This window comes from Chinchilla lanigera, unplaced genomic scaffold, assembly GCF_000276665.1.
Source record: "Chinchilla lanigera isolate Chin_1 unplaced genomic scaffold, ChiLan1.0 scaffold00016, whole genome shotgun sequence".
Lineage (NCBI taxonomy): Eukaryota > Metazoa > Chordata > Mammalia > Rodentia > Chinchillidae > Chinchilla > Chinchilla lanigera.
The window spans coordinates 7,842,702-7,860,131 of NW_004955417.1; the positions used below are offsets into that span (position 1 = coordinate 7,842,702).

Sequence of the window (17,430 nt, forward strand, 5' to 3'; positions counted from 1 at the left end):
AAACTGGTTAAAGTCCCCATTATTAAGACCCAAATTAAGTACAAAAGTCAGTATCAGATTTAGATACACTTGTATAAAACACTATTAATACATAACAATTTTATTTCTTTGTCTTTTTGAGACAGGGTCTCACTATGCAGTTCAGGCTGGTCTTAAACTCACTTTCTAGCCCAGGCTGGCCTCGAACTCCCAATGATGCTCCTGCCTCAGCCTCCCCAGTGCTGGGATTACAGGCATGCGCCACCATGCCTGGCTTATATAGCAATTTTAGACTTCATATTCGTAAATGCAGTAAATCATTCAGCAAAATTTTTTACTGCAAAAATGCAGTAAATCATTCAGCCTTTTCAGAGAAGGCTCTTGGTTGAGAAACTTTTTAAACCCCGTGGTATCTGAGAATGTCTTCCAGTTGCCTTTACACACAAACACTGACTTGGCAGGGAATATAACTCTTGGTTCGAAATTATTTTCACTTAAAACTCTGTAAATGTTGTTCCATTGTCTTTTGGTATTTAGAATTGTGAGAAAAAAAAAATCTGAGGTCAGTTTGACTTTTGCCTCTTTATAGGTAACCTCTTTCTCTGGATACTTGAAAGATTTTTTCTTTATGCTTAAAATTTAAGATATGCCTAGGTGTTGCTTTCTTCTAATTAAAATTTAAAGGTATCCTGTGAGACTTCTTCATTTTCAAGTCTACTTCATTCTTTAACTCCGGAAAATTTTCTTCAATTAGTTGCGTAATTATTGTTTCTGCTTCATTTGCTTTGTCTTCTGTTTTCTATTATGCGTAGATTGTATCTCCTGGACAGGCCCTCTACATCTTTTTTTTTCTCTCTTTCTTTTTTCTCTTAATTTCTTTGGCCTTTTCCTCTGCATTCTGTGAGAATTTCTCTTATTTTCCATTTAACTGAGGAATTTACTTTATAACGGACTTTTCTTCTGTGGTTTTTCAAACAGGCCTCGATCTTTTCCATGTGGTCACACAACCCCTACTTTACAACTAAGGCCAAGTGCCTACGGAACTCTGTTGAGCCGTCAATAATTTCGGCAAGTTTGCTGTAGATCGGTGGACTGCAACAGTCCAGTACATCAGTATCAAGAGGAGGCATTTTCTCGATTAATTCGCTCTGTTCCTTTCTTCACAACTACGGTCGTACAACCTTGAAAACAAACAGAACCATAAATCTCTATACTACGATTGATGGAGTCCAAAGATCCACACTGATAATAATCAATGATTTTAATTAAATACATATTCTTACCTTTTCAACGACTCTTCGCAAAGGAGTGCAAGCAGTTTTCCCAAGCACCGGAGTCGAAGAACCAAAATAACTCTTACGTCATCTCTTCGCGCCTCACGTTAGGGCCAATAGCACAGCGCGCAGCTTGTCTCAACGAGGGGTTCTAGCGTTTCAGTCCCTAGCACGCTGAGCCCACACCCCCGCCCTTCCGCCCTTGGCGCTCTGCCCATCCTAGGGGCGATCACGTAGTGCGCACGCGCAGCACTCTATTCCTCTTTCTCAGTCTTCCATTGGCTTGACTTACATCCGGTCCTACCTTGAAGGCGGGGCTAAAGCCTCGCGGTGGCCAATGGCATTCCAGGGGAGAGTTGAGTGCGGGGTGTTGGCCTGCCCTTGCTGCAAGCTATTTCCAGCGTGAGTGTCAGGCGTCCTGGTCGTTATGGAGGCAGCCGTGACCGAAGAGCTGGATGAAGAGGAGCAGCTGATGAGAAGGCATCGCAAGGAGAAGAAAGAGTTGCAAGGTGATGGGGAAGGAAGTGGGAAACTAGAAGTCGTCTAGACCCAGGGAAGGGCGCTTAGCGGGTTGGTTTTGGGGCATCTGGGAGGGAGAAGGGCCTGGATCCTCTCAGACTCTTTCAAAGTGACAAATATGATGCTCTTCTCGCCCGTCTCCACCACCCAGGCGGCCCCTCATCTCGCAGCCGTCGCAGGCTGCCTCCCAGGCCTGACGCAGAGCAGGTCTGGGCCGTGACTGGTCCCCTCCTAGCGTCCTTCGGCCTCGTTCCCGAGTCTGTCCCGTCCCTCGTCTGCCTCCTTTCCCCATATCTGCCCCTCCTTTCCCTTTCCACCCTCCACCCTTCCCATTCCTGCCCCAGTTACGGACGCTCGGCCCTCGCGGGTGGCTTCTGAATGCTTCACCTCGGTGTGGAGGGCTGGGAAAGGGTATTTGAAAGGTTTAAACTTGCTTCACAGCACTGTTTTCATTTTCATCCTCCGGTCCAGCCAAACCAGCCAAACCCAAAGTTTGATAAATGAGGAGTTTTTGTTTTGTTTTGTGTGATCTCAAGCTTCACCTGGGCTCTTTTGTAGCTGTTAATGTGATGACTTCTTGTTTCCACAATTACTTTTTCTATATGTATGTCCTCTCCCCTTTCTGTTCTGTTACTGGTTCTGTTTCGTATTTCCTCTTATTCCTGAGTTTCTGACTTAATAATTTTGGTGACTTTTTAGCCAAAATTCAAGGTATGAAGAATGCTGTTCCCAAGAATGACAAAAAGAGAAGGAAGCAACTCACTGAAGATGTTGCAAAGTTGGAGAAAGAAATGGAACAGAAGCATAGAGAGGAACTGGAGCAACTGAAGCTGGTTGCCAAGGAGAATAAGGTGCGTGACATATTTGTATTGTCTACAGCATCTGAAAACAACTGTCCCCATCTGTTAAATTGATTATGTAAAACCGGAAAGTTGGTAGGGAAATAAAGTCTTTTAGTTACGTTCATCCAGGGCCAGGGATATAGCTCAGCGGCACAAGTGCCTGCCTAGTTATGTTCATCTATTTTTAGTTATGCTTTATCTGTTTACTTGATTAAAAGATGAACAAGTTGATAAAGTATACCATGGGAAGCTTCAAATGAAAACTGGTGCCAGAATTGTCACTGAATAGGATTACCACCTGGACAAAGTTAATCTACCCGATCATAATTTTACCCATATATAATGTGATGACACAGATTCTTTTGCTGTCTAATCATAGGTTCTTATAAAGGTCAAATGGGACAACATATGTGAAGTCATTTTAAAATTACATATTAAATTCCTTTATTACAGTTTGCTCATGGAGCAAGTTGTATCAACAAAATTTTACGGATATTTTTTGACTAAATGGGAGCATGATTTTTATCATTTTGACCAATATGTATTAATCATTAGTCAAGATACTGGCCTTCTTTGCCCTTAAGATATCGTACACTAGCTACAGAAAACAAGGTACCCTTCTTGAGGTGTTTGTTACAACTGTGATATTCCTAATTGCCTCCCCCTCTTTTTTATTAGCAAGGTAGTGTTGTTTGCTCTCTTAGGTCTTCAATTTCAAGATTCTTTTACTAGGTTTACAAGGACAAAAATGTTTGATTCATAAAATTACATATTTTCTACCTGTTGAAATACAAACTCCCATTCTACTTTGAACTCTTACCTTTTTCATTAACTTAAATTTTTTTGAACCCTACCTAAATTTTTATTTCTTTGCTTTTTTGTTTTTCAAATACCTGTTTGTATCTTGCCTGATGTCAGTGTGTGAATTTTAGCAGAATCCTCTGAAAAATCAAGATTCCTATTTTCAATAACATTGATAACCATTCTTTGAACCCTTTGTCTAATTTTGATATTTTGAACAGCCTTTGAAAACTACTGTCTTTATGTGGTAGAGGGCTTAAGTTATTTTATGTGTCATACTAAGAAGTAGCTTAACTTATAGTAATAAAGTGCTATTTACCCCAATAGAAGTCTAGCATTATATTTTCTTACCTTCACAAGCATGTAATAGCCATTTGAGTTTTAGTGTTGGTTGTACTATCTAATAATATCATAAATGATATTTTCTGCCTTAAGTTAATCAGTTCATAGATAGGAAAAGAGAAGAAAAGTTCAAGACTCAGTGCTTATCAAGCTCTAATAGGATGGAGAAGAACATCTGCTGCCAAGTTTAAGGTTATGCAGTTAGTAATGAACCGAGCCAGCACAGGACCTATATTTTTTCTTTTTCTTTTTTTTTTTTGTAGTTTTTCTCCGGTACCGGGAACCGAACTCACGACCTTGCGCTTGCCAGGCAGGCGCTTTGCCGCTGAGCTAAATCCCAGCCCCAAGGACCTGTATTTTTTTTTATATGGCCCATTAGCATTCAGAGGTAGGAAGGGTATGGTCTTGAATGAATTGGCACTTATTTAGGAAGTGAGGTCCTTCCTGTTGATGGAGTGAGTGTTCCAAAAAGGAGGGAAGACATGCACAAATAAGCATTATCTTTTAAGAGTTACAGGGAAACTTCATGGGAATCTGACATATTCTCTCACAAAAGTAAAGAAAAGAGATGAATGCATATTACATACTGTGATGTGTCTGGTGCTGTTACTTAAATTTGAAATGTAGGGTCGATGTACTTGTGATTTTTAACAATAATTTAGTAATTTAATGCTTTCACAAATACTACCAAAGTATTTTCATTGACATGTTAATGCTTTTTGTTTCTTTCAGATAGATTCTGTCGCTGTTAACATTGCAAACTTGGTACTTGAGAATCAACCACCTCGGATATCAAAAGCACAAAAGAGACGGGTATGAAAGTCATGTCACCAAGTATATAAGTTAGTGTTGTGTGCATAATATTATATATATATGTTTTTTTCTTAATTTCTAAAAATGTTTTTGGTGGTGGTAGTGGTGGTGGTGGTCATACTGGGGTCTTTGCACTAGGCTACATCTCCAGCCCATTTTTAATTTTTTATTTTAAGATTCGCTAAGTTGCCCAAGTTGTGCTCCAGCTTCCAACCCTTCCTGCTCAGCCTCCCAGAGTCCTAGGATTGCATACCTATGCCACAAGGCCTGTTTTCAGTATAAGCTTAGATACTGTATAAGGAGAGAATTAAAGAAAAAAAAGATGGAATGGTTTTAAAAAGACCCAAACTAACGTTAAGTACTTGATACATACCAGATATTGTGCTAAGCTGTTCGTGTGAAATATGAAATCTCATTTAGTCCTGACAATAATCCTAGGAAGCAGGATGTTTTTATCCTGATTTTATAGAGAAGAAAATAGGTCTAAGACATTGTAAGATGTCCAGCATGCAGTTCTGATAGGCAGGTTGGGCTGGGGAGTGCAAATGGATTTTGTTTTAAACAAGTGTGTTGTCCCAGACTTAATTTAGACTCTTTAGAGTATGGGCTCGAGTTAGTCTGATGTCTGATGTGCAGCCCTCGTTAAAAACTATGGTACTAAGTGAGGAAACAAGGATTTAAATCCAGAAGTTAAACAAGTAAGTATAGAAAGAAGTGTAAGTATACCAAACTCTCAGAGAATTCTCTGGGTATTTATATAATGGTTAATTACAGTAGAGACTCAGAGAAGGGAAAGTTTGTTGTGTCAAATGATGGGTTAGAATTTGAAGGAGTTATAATTATTTAGATAGGTTATTTCAAGTAGGAGGAACAATCTATTAAGACAAATGTGGAAATAAATTATTAGTGAACAGCTAAAAAGAAACTGCTTTATTGAAAGTAGTGAGTTAATGATCTTAACATCACAGTAATGAGATTGCCTAGTCAAAGCCCTTTGGCTTTGAAAAAGACATTTAGATTCAACTTTTTAGTACCACATGTTTTACTAAGACTTGATATTTTCTAGGATTTAAATGCAGATTTTTAAACTAGTTTTCCATCTTACTTAGTAGTACATAATTTAGTAGAGCATACAGCAGGTGAGAGTTTTTTTCTTTTTGTTTTTTCATTTTCTTTACACTGCTGGAGATCAAATCCAGGGCCTAATGCATATTAGGCTAGTGCTATAAACTCTGAAGTTCTCCTACTGTCCAGATGCAGTTTTAATTTCCCTTACTTGCTTAAGATTTTTAACTTTTTAAAGCTTCGGTTAAATATCTATAAAATGTGGGAAAATGATAAATGTGGATTGTTGAGGATATTAAATAATACATTTTTGCCAGAGCTCTTAATACAAAGCCTGGAGATCTAATAGGTCAAAAAGTGATAGAGTTGTTTATTCTGTTAAGTATAGGATGCCTTTTGAAAATTTCATCCTAAGAGCAATGTCTTTTTTGTTTGAAAGTTGGTTTAGTTGTAATTGTCCAACATTTCTCATACTTGTATTTTATTTTATTTATTTAATTTTGGTTTTTATGAGACAGAGTCTTGCTATGTAGTTAAGACTGCCCTTGAACTTACTGTGTAGCACAGGTTGGCCTCAAATTCAAGGCAATCCTCCTGTCTCAGCCTCCTGAGTGGCGGGACTAAAGCATGTGCCAGCCTGCCCAGGAGAATTTTATTCTTGAGTAAATATTATGATTGTGAATTTCAAACAGTCAAAAGTTTAGATCTTATATCTGGTTTAATTCCTTATTTATGATGGTCATTCTTTTTGTGATTGCCCCACAATTGTCACCTAGCTTCTATAGATCAAAAATGGTCAGGAATTTTACATGCCAGTAGCATAATTTTTGACATTACTTAGGTATTGTTACATCTTATAGTAACTGACTTAATTCTGGAAAACATAAGGTGACCACTGACTTCCGTCTTTATCAAAAGTTGTTTATCTCTACCCTTACCCTCAGGCACCAACACAAACCAAAACAGAACTCCTTTTCCTTTCTCAAGCATATTGTTATTTTCTTTTAATTGGTATGAATCCCCTTTTAACTATACTCTCAAAAAGTTTAATACTTTTTTGTAAGCAGTTGCTTTCCACTTAGCAGAGAAAATGCCCTGAAGAAATGTCATTTCATATACTAATGAGATTCTGAAATAGAAAACACTGGAAGTTTATAATAGTTAAGAAAATAGAACCTGAAATTAGGTTGAACAGTTGGGTATTGGATTATTTGAAACCTCTTTTTTTGCCAAAGCACCAAGAAATAAAAAGCCAGTTAATGAAACGTGTTTATCTTTGAGAAAGATACAACTCTGGAAGAAAAGAATGTAACAGAACTTGTGTAACATTTATTGTAAGAATATCATAAAATACTTTAGAGCACATCTTATTTTTAATCTGAAAAACAATCAGCTGATTTATTTCAAAGAATTTGGAAACTTTTTGTTCCAGTGGGAAGAGTCCAAAGTAGAAATTAGAAGAACTGGGCTTCAAAAAATATGAAAGTTGATAGAATGAGATCTAGTCTAGTGTCTTTATTTTACAAGTAAGAAAGATGAGACCCGGATGTTCTCATTGGCATACTGAAAGTTTGATGCAAACCCAAGACTAGTGCCCAGCTCTTCAGATTCCCATCATGTTGCTTTGCTGAATTATTTTATTAACCTGCTAGGTTTACCAGTAATATATTTATGAGTTCCATGCTATTTTTCTTTTTTATACATGTTCATTAGACATTGTGGGTTTCATTCTATCTCCAGTCCTGTGGGAGAAAACAAAGTGTTATTGGGGTACTTCACATTGCACAGAAAAGAGTCCAGTGCATTTCCCAACAAGTATGCGAGAAAGGAAACTCATTTGCCATGTGATACTGAAACAGAGAATGAGGAAAAATAAATAAAATGATCAGAATTAGTATTTTTGACTTAAAAGATTTTGCAGGTAGCATAAAGTTCCACTTTTCCAATAAAAAGTATGTGACATCATTAACTCCAGCTACCATCTGCTCCAGCTTTTACTCTGATTCAGGTGCCTGGATAGAAGGAGCTCTCTGTGTTGTCCTTGGTCCCTGCTCTGCTGTAACCAGCTGTATGGCCTTTGGAAATCTTTCTGCATGCCGTTTCCTCAGAAGAGGAAAATGAGGGGTTTTGGATTAGATGGTGTCTAAGGTGCTTATTTTTCCTCTCCCCTCTGAAACTGTTGCTTAGTCTTTTATAAAGTAATAGTGCCATCTTGTGTTTTAAAATTTTATTTGTGCCTGTGATCTAAAGTTGTAGATAGGCAGTGAAATAAATTTGTTCGTGTTGCTTCTGTTGTGGTTACATTTGTAAGGAAAATCCTGAACAAGCTTGTGTTTTGTAAAAGAGAAACTGCTGCTTTTGTTTCAGGTAACTTAGAAATGACTTCAAGTTTGTCTGATATGGCACAAAACAGGCAGCCACGACAAGTATGTGGTGCTTAAGTTTAATTGCATTTGCCTTCCTCTGCCCAGAGAACAAGGGGCATGATGGTCTCCCTTTTTCTGCTCTTGGTTGACCCTCTCTTTCACTGTAATCTATTACTTATATCAAGATTTGTAGAATTTAGTGAAACATTTTGTTTTCTTAAACTGAAAGGCAGTTTCCTCCCTGAGTGTACAAAGAAGGCATAGTCATGGTAGAGAATCAGAAAGATGAAGAAAAGCACACAGACACACATGTAGCCACAGGCACACACACAGTGTATTTTGTAGTTCTACTGAGAAAATATATTTTGTATGTTATCTTTCTTGTCTTTCTTTTTAATGGTAGGTAAGCATAGACTTTATTAATCACAAACCTATCTTCTGTGTTTCTAGTCTTTTTTTCCTTAATGCTGTGTAAGTTATATTAATCATGTTCCTATCTTTTTAACCCCCAACTTCATCTTTTAACACTGTTTCTGGCACTCTAGCTCTGTGAATTATTTTTAGCTGTGAAATATATGGTGCTCTCACTGGCTTGTGATCCTTATTAGTTTAGCGGTTAAGGTCTTTTCCTTCTCCCCTACCCTTCCCACTCCACTCATGTCATAGATGTCTCGTTGACCTCACCCAGCCCATCCTTACATATGCCACCATGGGGAGCTATATTAAGATGTTTGAGTGAGGAAACACGTTGCAGAATGGAACGTGTGATACCGTTTTTGTTGTAACACATTACACGTGTTCTGTGCTAAACTATGTTTATTAAAATGTATAGAAAAACACTTTAAGGATACACACTAAGTCTAGAGAGAGCACTATAGGAGTAGCAGTGATACTTAAGGGAAACTTAGGTGTATCTACTTATTTTAATTTTTTGTATAGCAGAATGTTTTTACCTTTTACTTTATTAAATATATGCGTATAGGTAGATGCACACTTTCTTCTTTCTTTTTTTTTTTTTTTCCTGTGACAGGAATTGAACTCATGATCTCAACTTGCCAGGCAGGTGCTGTGCTGCTGAGCTAAATCCCCAGCCCCCACACTTTCTTCTTAAAGCTAGATAAAAGAATGTCTGCCTAAAGGCTTTAGCATATTAATTCCAAATATGATAGAACGTTAAAGTTGGATTGGCTTGAGCTTAAATATGATAATAATGTGAGTTAGAGCTTAAAACAACTCAGTCTTAAGACAGTATTTTGAAATGAGCAATAGAAGGAACTTGACAGTTTTTGTTTGTGTCTTTGGTTTTGAGACAGGGTCTCATTGTAGTTTAGGCTAACCATGAACTCTTTTTATAGTCCAGGGTGGACTCAAACTCATTGTGATCTTCCTGTCTCAGCCTCCCAAGTGCTTGACAGGTAGTTTGAAGTAGACTTTGTAAGAAAGATTTTATTATGTCTCGGTACAGAGATAGGTCCTGGGAACACACAAATCAGATGGGTAAAATAGTTTGCCCTAAAAGATGTTTATAGTATAGAAAAGTCTCTAAGTGATGAGATCATCAGTATGACAGTGCTTGTGGAGAAAGGGAGGAAAACAGCAAAAGATTTTGAGAATCTTATATCCCCATCCCCTTAATAGATGAGAACCAGTCCTAATTATCATGAATTAACTTTCCTACATTTTCATTTTAGGAAAAAAAAGCAGCACTGGAAAAGGAGCGGGAAGAAAGAATAGCTGAAGCTGAAATTGAGAACTTATCTGGAGCCAGACATATAGAAAATGAAAAACTTGCTCAAATATTGGCAGCCAGAGAGTTAGAAATTAAACAGATTCCGTCTGATGGCCACTGTATGTATAAAGCCATTGAGGATCAACTCAGAGAACAGGACTGCACTCTGACTGTGGCTACTTTACGAAGTCAAACGGCTACGTATATGCAAAGCCACGTGGAAGACTTTTTGCCATTTTTAACAAACCCTAACACAGGAGATATGTATACCCCAGGTAAGTTTTTTAACTACATTTTATTAGTGGTTGGGCTTGTTTTTAAATAGGCTGCATATTTTTCCTGCACACAAGAACAAGCCATACAACCATTCTGAGAAGAGTTTATCACAAAATTTAGTCAAAGAAACTGAAAGAGTAAATAAAATATGGAAGGTACAATAGATACTGTGAAAGGGAAAAAAATTGCTAGGGAAAGGAGAAAAGAAGGAAGGGAAAAAATAATACACACATACACACACAAGATAGCTAAGGTAATTGTACTATTAATTTCTATTTGTTTATTGAAAGGAACAGTTAATGCTTAATTTTTTTTTCACCAATTTTACATGCTTATATCTAGTAATCTGAACAACTACTTTGGGGGCTGGGGATTTAGCTCAGCGGCAAAAGTGCCTGCTTGGCAAGCGCAAGGTCGTGAGTTCGGTTCCCGGTACCGGAGAAAAACCAAAAAAAAAAAACTGAACAACTACTTTGAAGATAACAATATGCAATATAACAACCATTGTTGACTTCCTGTCATCTTGTTTCAAAATTCTGTATCATATTTAATTTTTTTTTTTTACTTTTTATTCTCTTTAAAAGAAAAAACCCCAAAGTTTAGTCAGAATTATTTTCTGTAATTTGAATAGATGTTGGCACATACTACTTTATTTAGGTCTCTTAAGCACTTAACCATTCGTCAGTTAAAATAAATTATTTTATATAAGATAGCAATAGGAATAGCATTAATCAGTATTGAAAAAAATTTCATTAAGTTCATACTTAATAAGATTAAACATAAAGGAAAGTAAGCTTTGACCGGTCTCTAGAAGAGCACAAGCAGAAAATGATTGTGAAAACTGATTTCTTTTATTCTGTACTTTAGAAGATTTAATGTTATTCTCAAGAAGTTTAATTAGGAAAATTACTATCTGTGTAAACGTTGATATTATAAAAATAAGTCAGTTAATACCCTGCCTTATTTGTTTTTTGTTTTTTTTTTTTTTGGTTTTTCTCCGGTACTGGGAACCAAACTCACGATCTTGCGCTTGCCAGGCAGGCGCTTTTGCCCCTGAGCTAAATCCCCAGCCCCTACCCTGCCTTATTTGATGCAGCACTTGCGATGTGTAAGATAACTAAAACACAACTAGCAAATGAGGGGAAGAGCAAGTATAAATCTGAAAGGATTTTGGGGGAATAAAGAGTAGAGGAAATCTTGACTTTGAGAGAAGATGCGGGTTTTGCAGTATCCATTGGGGAGCAAGTTTTACGGCCAGTATAGAATGCTAAAGGTTGACTTTTCTTTTTTTTTGTACTGGGAATCGAACTCAGGACCTTGCACTTGCCAGGCAGATGCTTGTGCCGCTGAGCTACTTCCCAAGCCCAAGGTTGATTTTTCTTTAATGGAGTCTTCCCTCTATGGAAGTAGAGCAGCATGAGTACATGCTGAAGAATAGATAAGAAAGTTGACAGTTGAATGATCACTGGCCATCCCTTTAGTGAGCAGAGCCTAAAGGCATCTGCTGCTAGATTAGAAGTATAACTGTAGATGACTCTAACCTTGTAGCTAGCTTATTTCTCATTGGTGTTATATTGGTAATGTTAATGTACCTTTTGCTGTTTTAGGGTATTGCCATTTTCTGAATAACTAGGATTTGCTATGAGCCGTGAAACATTCATATATTTTGACATCCACTGAAATAACTTGATAAATAGCTCTTTTATACTTCATCTCCAGTTTGATTACTTAATCAGTGAAACTCCCCAGCTTTGATAGTGGTAGGGAATTTGAGAGGAGGTGGCATTTCATTGTGCTGAGTCAGAGAGAAATAGAAAGACTAATTATCTTCATTCAGTCAGTATTTGTTGGGCATTGTGTGCAAAGCAGTACTCTAGGCACTGTTCTGAACACGGAGGATTTAAGAGTGAATGGGACAAATACAGGGGATACATTTTTCTTCTAGATGCGCATAGTTTCTTGTCCCCTCTCTGGCCAAGGAGGATGTCTGTGGCTTATTTTAACCTGCTGAATAAAAAGGAGTATGAATAAAATATGCCCATTTTAAACTCAGAGAAGAGGTCTTTTACTTCTTTCAGGGCCATTCTGATAACCCCTTTTCTTGGCTAACACAGATATTATATAGGAATATATATAATTAGTCTTTCACATTATAATTTTGGGTGCAGGTTTGGGATTCAAAACACATGTCAAAATGGTAAATATGGTGACGGTGGTTATCACATTGCGTAAAGACAGAAATGTAGGTTTGTAATGTTTGGGCCTCAGGCTGAGGGAGATAAGCAGAAATGATTTGGTTTTGGATGAAAAGGTGGTGGAAAGTTGGGTGAATCATGTCTGAACCTGTGAGGGAGATTAAATTGTGGAGGGAAGCGATAGAGAACTAAGATGTGCGTCACTTGGGCGTTTTCATCAGGAACTGTGGGAGCTATGGAAGGGATCTTGTATCGAGAGTTATGAAAAGTAAGTGCTGTCTTCTGATGTGTTCCCTACAGAAGAGTTTGGAAAATACTGTGAGGATATCGTAAACACAGCTGCGTGGGGAGGTCAGCTTGAGGTATGTTCGTAATTATTCATCCCAACTGTGGGTTGTTAAATGATTTTGGAATCTCTTCTGTGGTATTCAGATATTTTTAACTGATCCCATTTTTTGTTTAAAGATTGCTTTTCTTTGTATCTTTGCCATTTCTCTGGTGAAAAAGAAGTGGGAAATTAACATTCCTTTGCTTTTGACTAACGTATGTACCTGAAGTAGTGAAGCATCATTGCACTTTAAATAGCTCAGTGTTAGAGCTATGTTTTGGAGAAGCTGGTGCTCATCTGTGTAAGTTTTCATGTGTGAGGCTACCACTGTATTCGACTGTTTACACTTTAAAAAGTGAAGATTTTACTCAAGGTAAAATTTACCCTAATGAATCAGCTGTTGCAAATCACAATAGGGAAAGTTATTTTTCCTTTACATCAGAAATAGAAAAAAGTATATATCTGTGTGAGACTGCAGGTCAAATCTTACCATAGCACATCTGTTTCAAGTGTTATTTTGAATTCCTGTTGATATCGACTTACTTGAAAGCAGGAATTGATGCATTAAAGTTGAAATTAAGAAAATAATAACTTGTAGGGAGTTATTAGGATTTTCTTAGAACAGATTTTTAAAATCTTACTGTTAGGTTTGTCTCATTAAAACAAACACAACACCTAGAAGTTCCCATGGTAATGAAGAATCTGGAGTATTAGAAAGACAGAGGTTAAGAAGGGAAAGTCTAAGTTCAGATTCTGACTTGTCTTCGTACTCCTCTGTTTTGTGACTTTGGGGAAGTCAGGTAACCTTTGGAGCTTCAGTTTTTAAATTATCGAATGAGAATAATAAGACCTTCGTGTATATTGCAAGCATTTGTGAGCACTAAGGTAGTGAGCACATATGTAAAAGTTAAGCCGCCAGATGGATGAAGCTAGCTCTAAATATTTCACTTTAGGAACTGAAGATGTGATGTAAATATGTTTCCATAAACTTTTTCTTAGCAGTGTGGTATTTGTAGCTTTCCACCAGAGGGAACTGTGTCCATTAGTTTTGTATGCGTCTCCTGGGTGTCAGAAACTCAGAGTTTCGTAGTTGCTTTGTGACTATACTGAACTCTTACAGAGATCACAAATTAAAACAAGTATTGGAGGCCTAATCAACTTTACTTAAAATGAGAGAAAACTTTTTAAACATACTTCGAAAGACATTGACTCATGAATTGTTTATGAATTCATTTGAAATAAAAGTTGCTGTTTTCACAATGCAGCACCCTTATATTAGTCAAAACTAGAACCCCCCAAAATCCCTTTATTATATGATTTCTGAAGAATTAGAAGAAGTCTTAAGATTTGTAGGGCTGGTTTTGCACCCTTCATTCTGTACCGTTTTTTATAAATATTATGTTAGATACAAGAAATACATACTTCAAAGGAACATTCTGTAAAATAGAATATGGAATTATATTTGTGTAGCATAGAAACTTTTCCATATTCCTGAAGTAATTTACATGCTTTCAAAACCTGTAAGGACTGTGTTCCTGTAGTGGGGCAAATACATAGATCCAAGGTGCTATGAAGACTGGTAGCGATTAATCCATTTATGAACTTCGACTTAGAATCAGGCTTCCCCAGTTCAGTACAGCTCATTCAATTTCTTAATGTTTGATTTTGCTAGATCTCTTGACCTTTCCCTGCCTTCGATTCTAGGTTTTTAAAATAACATGAGTATATAAAGTGTGAAGATTAGTAATTAGTATAGAATAATGTTTCAATTCTTAGAGTACTTAGTCATAGTAAGTCTGCAAATGTTAGCATTAATTTCCTTAGTAACTCTTGTTCATCAGACACCAAACTCTAACTTACACTGTATGTTATGAAGTTAGTTAAAATTGTGTAGTATTTTAATCAGATGGAAATTTCTTGAAAGAGCAGTATAGTTTATATGCATATCTCATTGTACTCCTGGCTTTCAAAGTTGTACAGTGGTATTTCTCAACGTTGCTTACACATCAGAGTCATCTGAAAAACATTAAAAAAAAAGAAACCTGCATTGTTGTGTGCCCTCCCCATCCTTCAGTTATTGATTTGGTTTGGTGCTTAAGCATCAGTATTTTAAATATGATAATCAAATCTACCTATCACCCCATTTCATTAACTATGACACTGATATTTTTACAAAGCTGTTTATTTTCACTGTGTGCCAGGCTTTTAGTATGTAGTTAGGAACAGAGAATGTCCTTACTCTAATTTGTTGCCGTGTTCAAGTGTTTATATTTCAGTGCTTTAGGATGTGAATACAATTTACATTTTTATTTTCCTTACTAATGCTTTTTTTTTTCCTGTAGCTAAGAGCTCTGTCTCACGTTTTACAGACACCTATAGAGATAGTACAAGCAGATTCTCCTTCTATTGTAGTTGGTGAAGAATATTCTAAAAAGCCATTAACACTTGTGTAAGTACCTAAATATTTCAGTTGTTTTACTTTTCATAATTAAACAAAAAGGCATTAAAAATAATTTACCTTTTTAAATTATCCAAAACACTACTTTAAATTAATTCTGCTTATCTTATATTAAAGATAATTGTAGAACTAGAAAGCATTGTCAGAATACATGATTTAGATAATTGTCTAAACTCGTAGTGATTTATTTATTTGTGTGTATGAGTTAAGAACACGGTGATTTCTAAAGATTGCAAAGTTTAAAGAAAAGATTTCCAAGTTTTAGAGCTAGTTTGTATATTGTCCTGGTTTGATATTAATAATGCTAACTAAAAGCTTCAACAAAGGTAAAAACTGAAATACAGGAAGTTAGGAGGTTGACTCTTGTAGACGGGAAGGGAGGATAAAGGAATTGAAAATATTCAAGATATATTATATGCATATACAAAGTCCCTGAAACAAACAGCACTGTTTTGTATTATATTCTTTAGAAAAGGTAAAATATGTTCATGTTGCTTATTTATTCCTTAGAGATTTTTTTCCCTTCATATTGTCAGTATATTTTGATTGAAAAAATCTCTGAAACACAGCATGCAGGATTTCTTTTTTTGCTTTAGTGTTTACTAACTAAACTTACTAAGGTAGTCACTAATGGCTTGAATTTAGTTGAAAATTTGAAATTTATTAAGCACTCATCTCAGCCTTTCCATTTTCCCCCGGTGGTTGAACCACTTGCTGACTGCTGGTGTTTGTCAAATGGTGCTGAACTCCTAATATGCTCATGTAGTCTACTGAATGATACCCCTGTGGGCTGAGTCATTCAGAGTGTTTGGTATTGTAAGGATAATAAGAATTTATATACAATGAATTATTTTTTATCAATACTGCTTATTTTTTTTATTGCAGATATATGAGGCATGCATATGGCTTAGGAGAACATTATAATTCTGTTACACGGTTGGTGAACACAGTTACTGAAAATTGCAGCTAGTTTACAAAACATTATGCATTTATTTATGTTTTAGTACAGTATGCCAATCTGAGTATCCTGCCAAGTGCTAGATTGTTGGTGTTCTAAATGCTGTTGTAAAACACAACTACCTTAATCAGTTTTATGAAGAAGTTTACAAACAGGCTTTTTAGAATTATGTCAAGTATGTCAGAGATAAACTTTAAACATTTTCCTCTTCGTGGTATTTTTAAAGCTGGTAAGTCTTTTGTGGACAACATCATTCATAGGCCAAGAGAGTACCCTCTTCACTGAGATTTTTAATTATATCATCCTGAATATTCTGTTTTGTAACAAATTTTAAATGTCTTAAAACTCTTCCCAATGATAAAAGCTTCCCAAGTAATCATTTTAATGTGATTTTTTTTTTTTTTTTTTTTTTTTTGGTTTTTCTCCGGTACCGGGAACCGAACTCACGACCTTGCGCTTGCCAGGCAGGCGCTTTTTGCCGCTGAGCTAAATCCCCAGCCCCTTTAATGTGATTATTTTGAAGAATGAAAGGGACTGCTTCTCTTTGTCATTGAAACAGTGTATGGTGGTAGCAAATTTAATTAATGCATATAAAATTTACCAGATTGCTACCTTTTTACTCATTCTCTAGTATGACTGAAATAAATTTGATGTTCATGGAATTAATGGAGTGAAGCTTTTTACATAGGACTGTGCATTTCAAAGATGCAGAGAAGAAGCTTGCTTCCATAATTAAGAATTTTAAAATATTCACGTGGAAATCAGTGGTTTAAAGAAGTGAGACAAAGTCAGAGATAAATATAGTTTTGCTGTTGTCTACTTTAAACTCTAAAGAATTAAGAGACTTACCTTGTATTTGTGTGTTACTTTAGATATTTTTTTTTTATTTTAAAAAGTAAAAGAAGGAAAACATACTAACAAACAGACATCCATTTACAAAATAGCATAAGAACAATGCAAACCAAACAGAGTTACAGATAAAGTTGTAGGAAATTAACCATGGTTGTTGTATGACTTATTGATATCTTCAAAGTGGTTTCTCAGGAAAACAAATAGAGACATACAAGATTGATCAAACAAGTAATCATTACTGTTCCTTTCTGTAGAGCAATTGTGTGTTACTTTAAAGAGACCTAACACATTTTGGTCTACTTTGTTTGTTAATCTTCTCAGTTTCTTAAACTTCAGGCTGGAGTTAGTGCTATCATCTCTTTATTCTCTTCATAACTGTACGTTTTTGTATTTTCTAGTGGGTTTTTTCCATTACTGTTCAGCAGCCGGGCTTTCCAGAAGCCTCCCTCACTCTTTACATTGTATCAGTTGAAGATTTGGCCGTATAAAAGGGGCCAAGGCCACATTTACCTCAAATTCCTCCTTTTTCCAATTTGTTTTACGAGATTGCTACCTTTTTACTCATTCTCTAGTACTAATGTGATTTTTTTTCAATTTAAATATTTGAAAATTTTTATGTTGCCTCTATGGGTA

At 36.2% G+C, this 17,430-nt stretch overlaps 1 protein-coding gene and 1 long non-coding RNA gene across 2 annotated transcripts; one reads left to right on the top strand and one right to left on the bottom strand.

Annotated features, from left to right (window-relative positions):
* Positions 1-546: 546 nt before the first annotated feature.
* Positions 547-1,372, bottom strand: LOC102013827. The gene is made up of 2 exons (XR_260464.2): positions 1,263-1,372; positions 547-1,160 (listed from the first exon to the last, which is right to left on the bottom strand). It is a non-coding gene; the product is annotated as an uncharacterized LOC102013827 (long non-coding RNA).
* A 237-nt stretch (positions 1,373-1,609) lies between these two features.
* On the top strand, positions 1,610-16,331 carry Otud6b (OTU domain containing 6B). The gene is made up of 7 exons (XM_005381770.2): positions 1,610-1,762; positions 2,472-2,623; positions 4,490-4,570; positions 9,693-10,005; positions 12,502-12,563; positions 14,872-14,978; positions 15,873-16,331. The coding sequence occupies exons 1-7, from the start codon at positions 1,681-1,683 to the stop codon at positions 15,955-15,957; spliced, it is 882 nt and encodes a 293-aa protein (XP_005381827.2). The 5' UTR covers positions 1,610-1,680; the 3' UTR covers positions 15,958-16,331.
* The last annotated feature ends 1,099 nt before the right edge of the window (positions 16,332-17,430 follow it).

What these genes read in the sequence shown, in the direction of transcription:
- Otud6b (XM_005381770.2), top strand. Translation starts at nt 1,681, where the DNA reads ATGGAGGCAGCCGTGACCGAAGAGCTGGATGAAGAGGAGCAGCTGATG. An exon ending in CGTGGGGAGGTCAGCTTGAG is followed by an intron (nt 12,564 to 14,871) that starts GTATGTTCGTAA and finishes TTTTTCCTGTAG; the next exon opens with CTAAGAGCTCTGTCTCACGT. An exon ending in AAAAAGCCATTAACACTTGT is followed by an intron (nt 14,979 to 15,872) that starts GTAAGTACCTAA and finishes TTTTTATTGCAG; the next exon opens with ATATATGAGGCATGCATATG.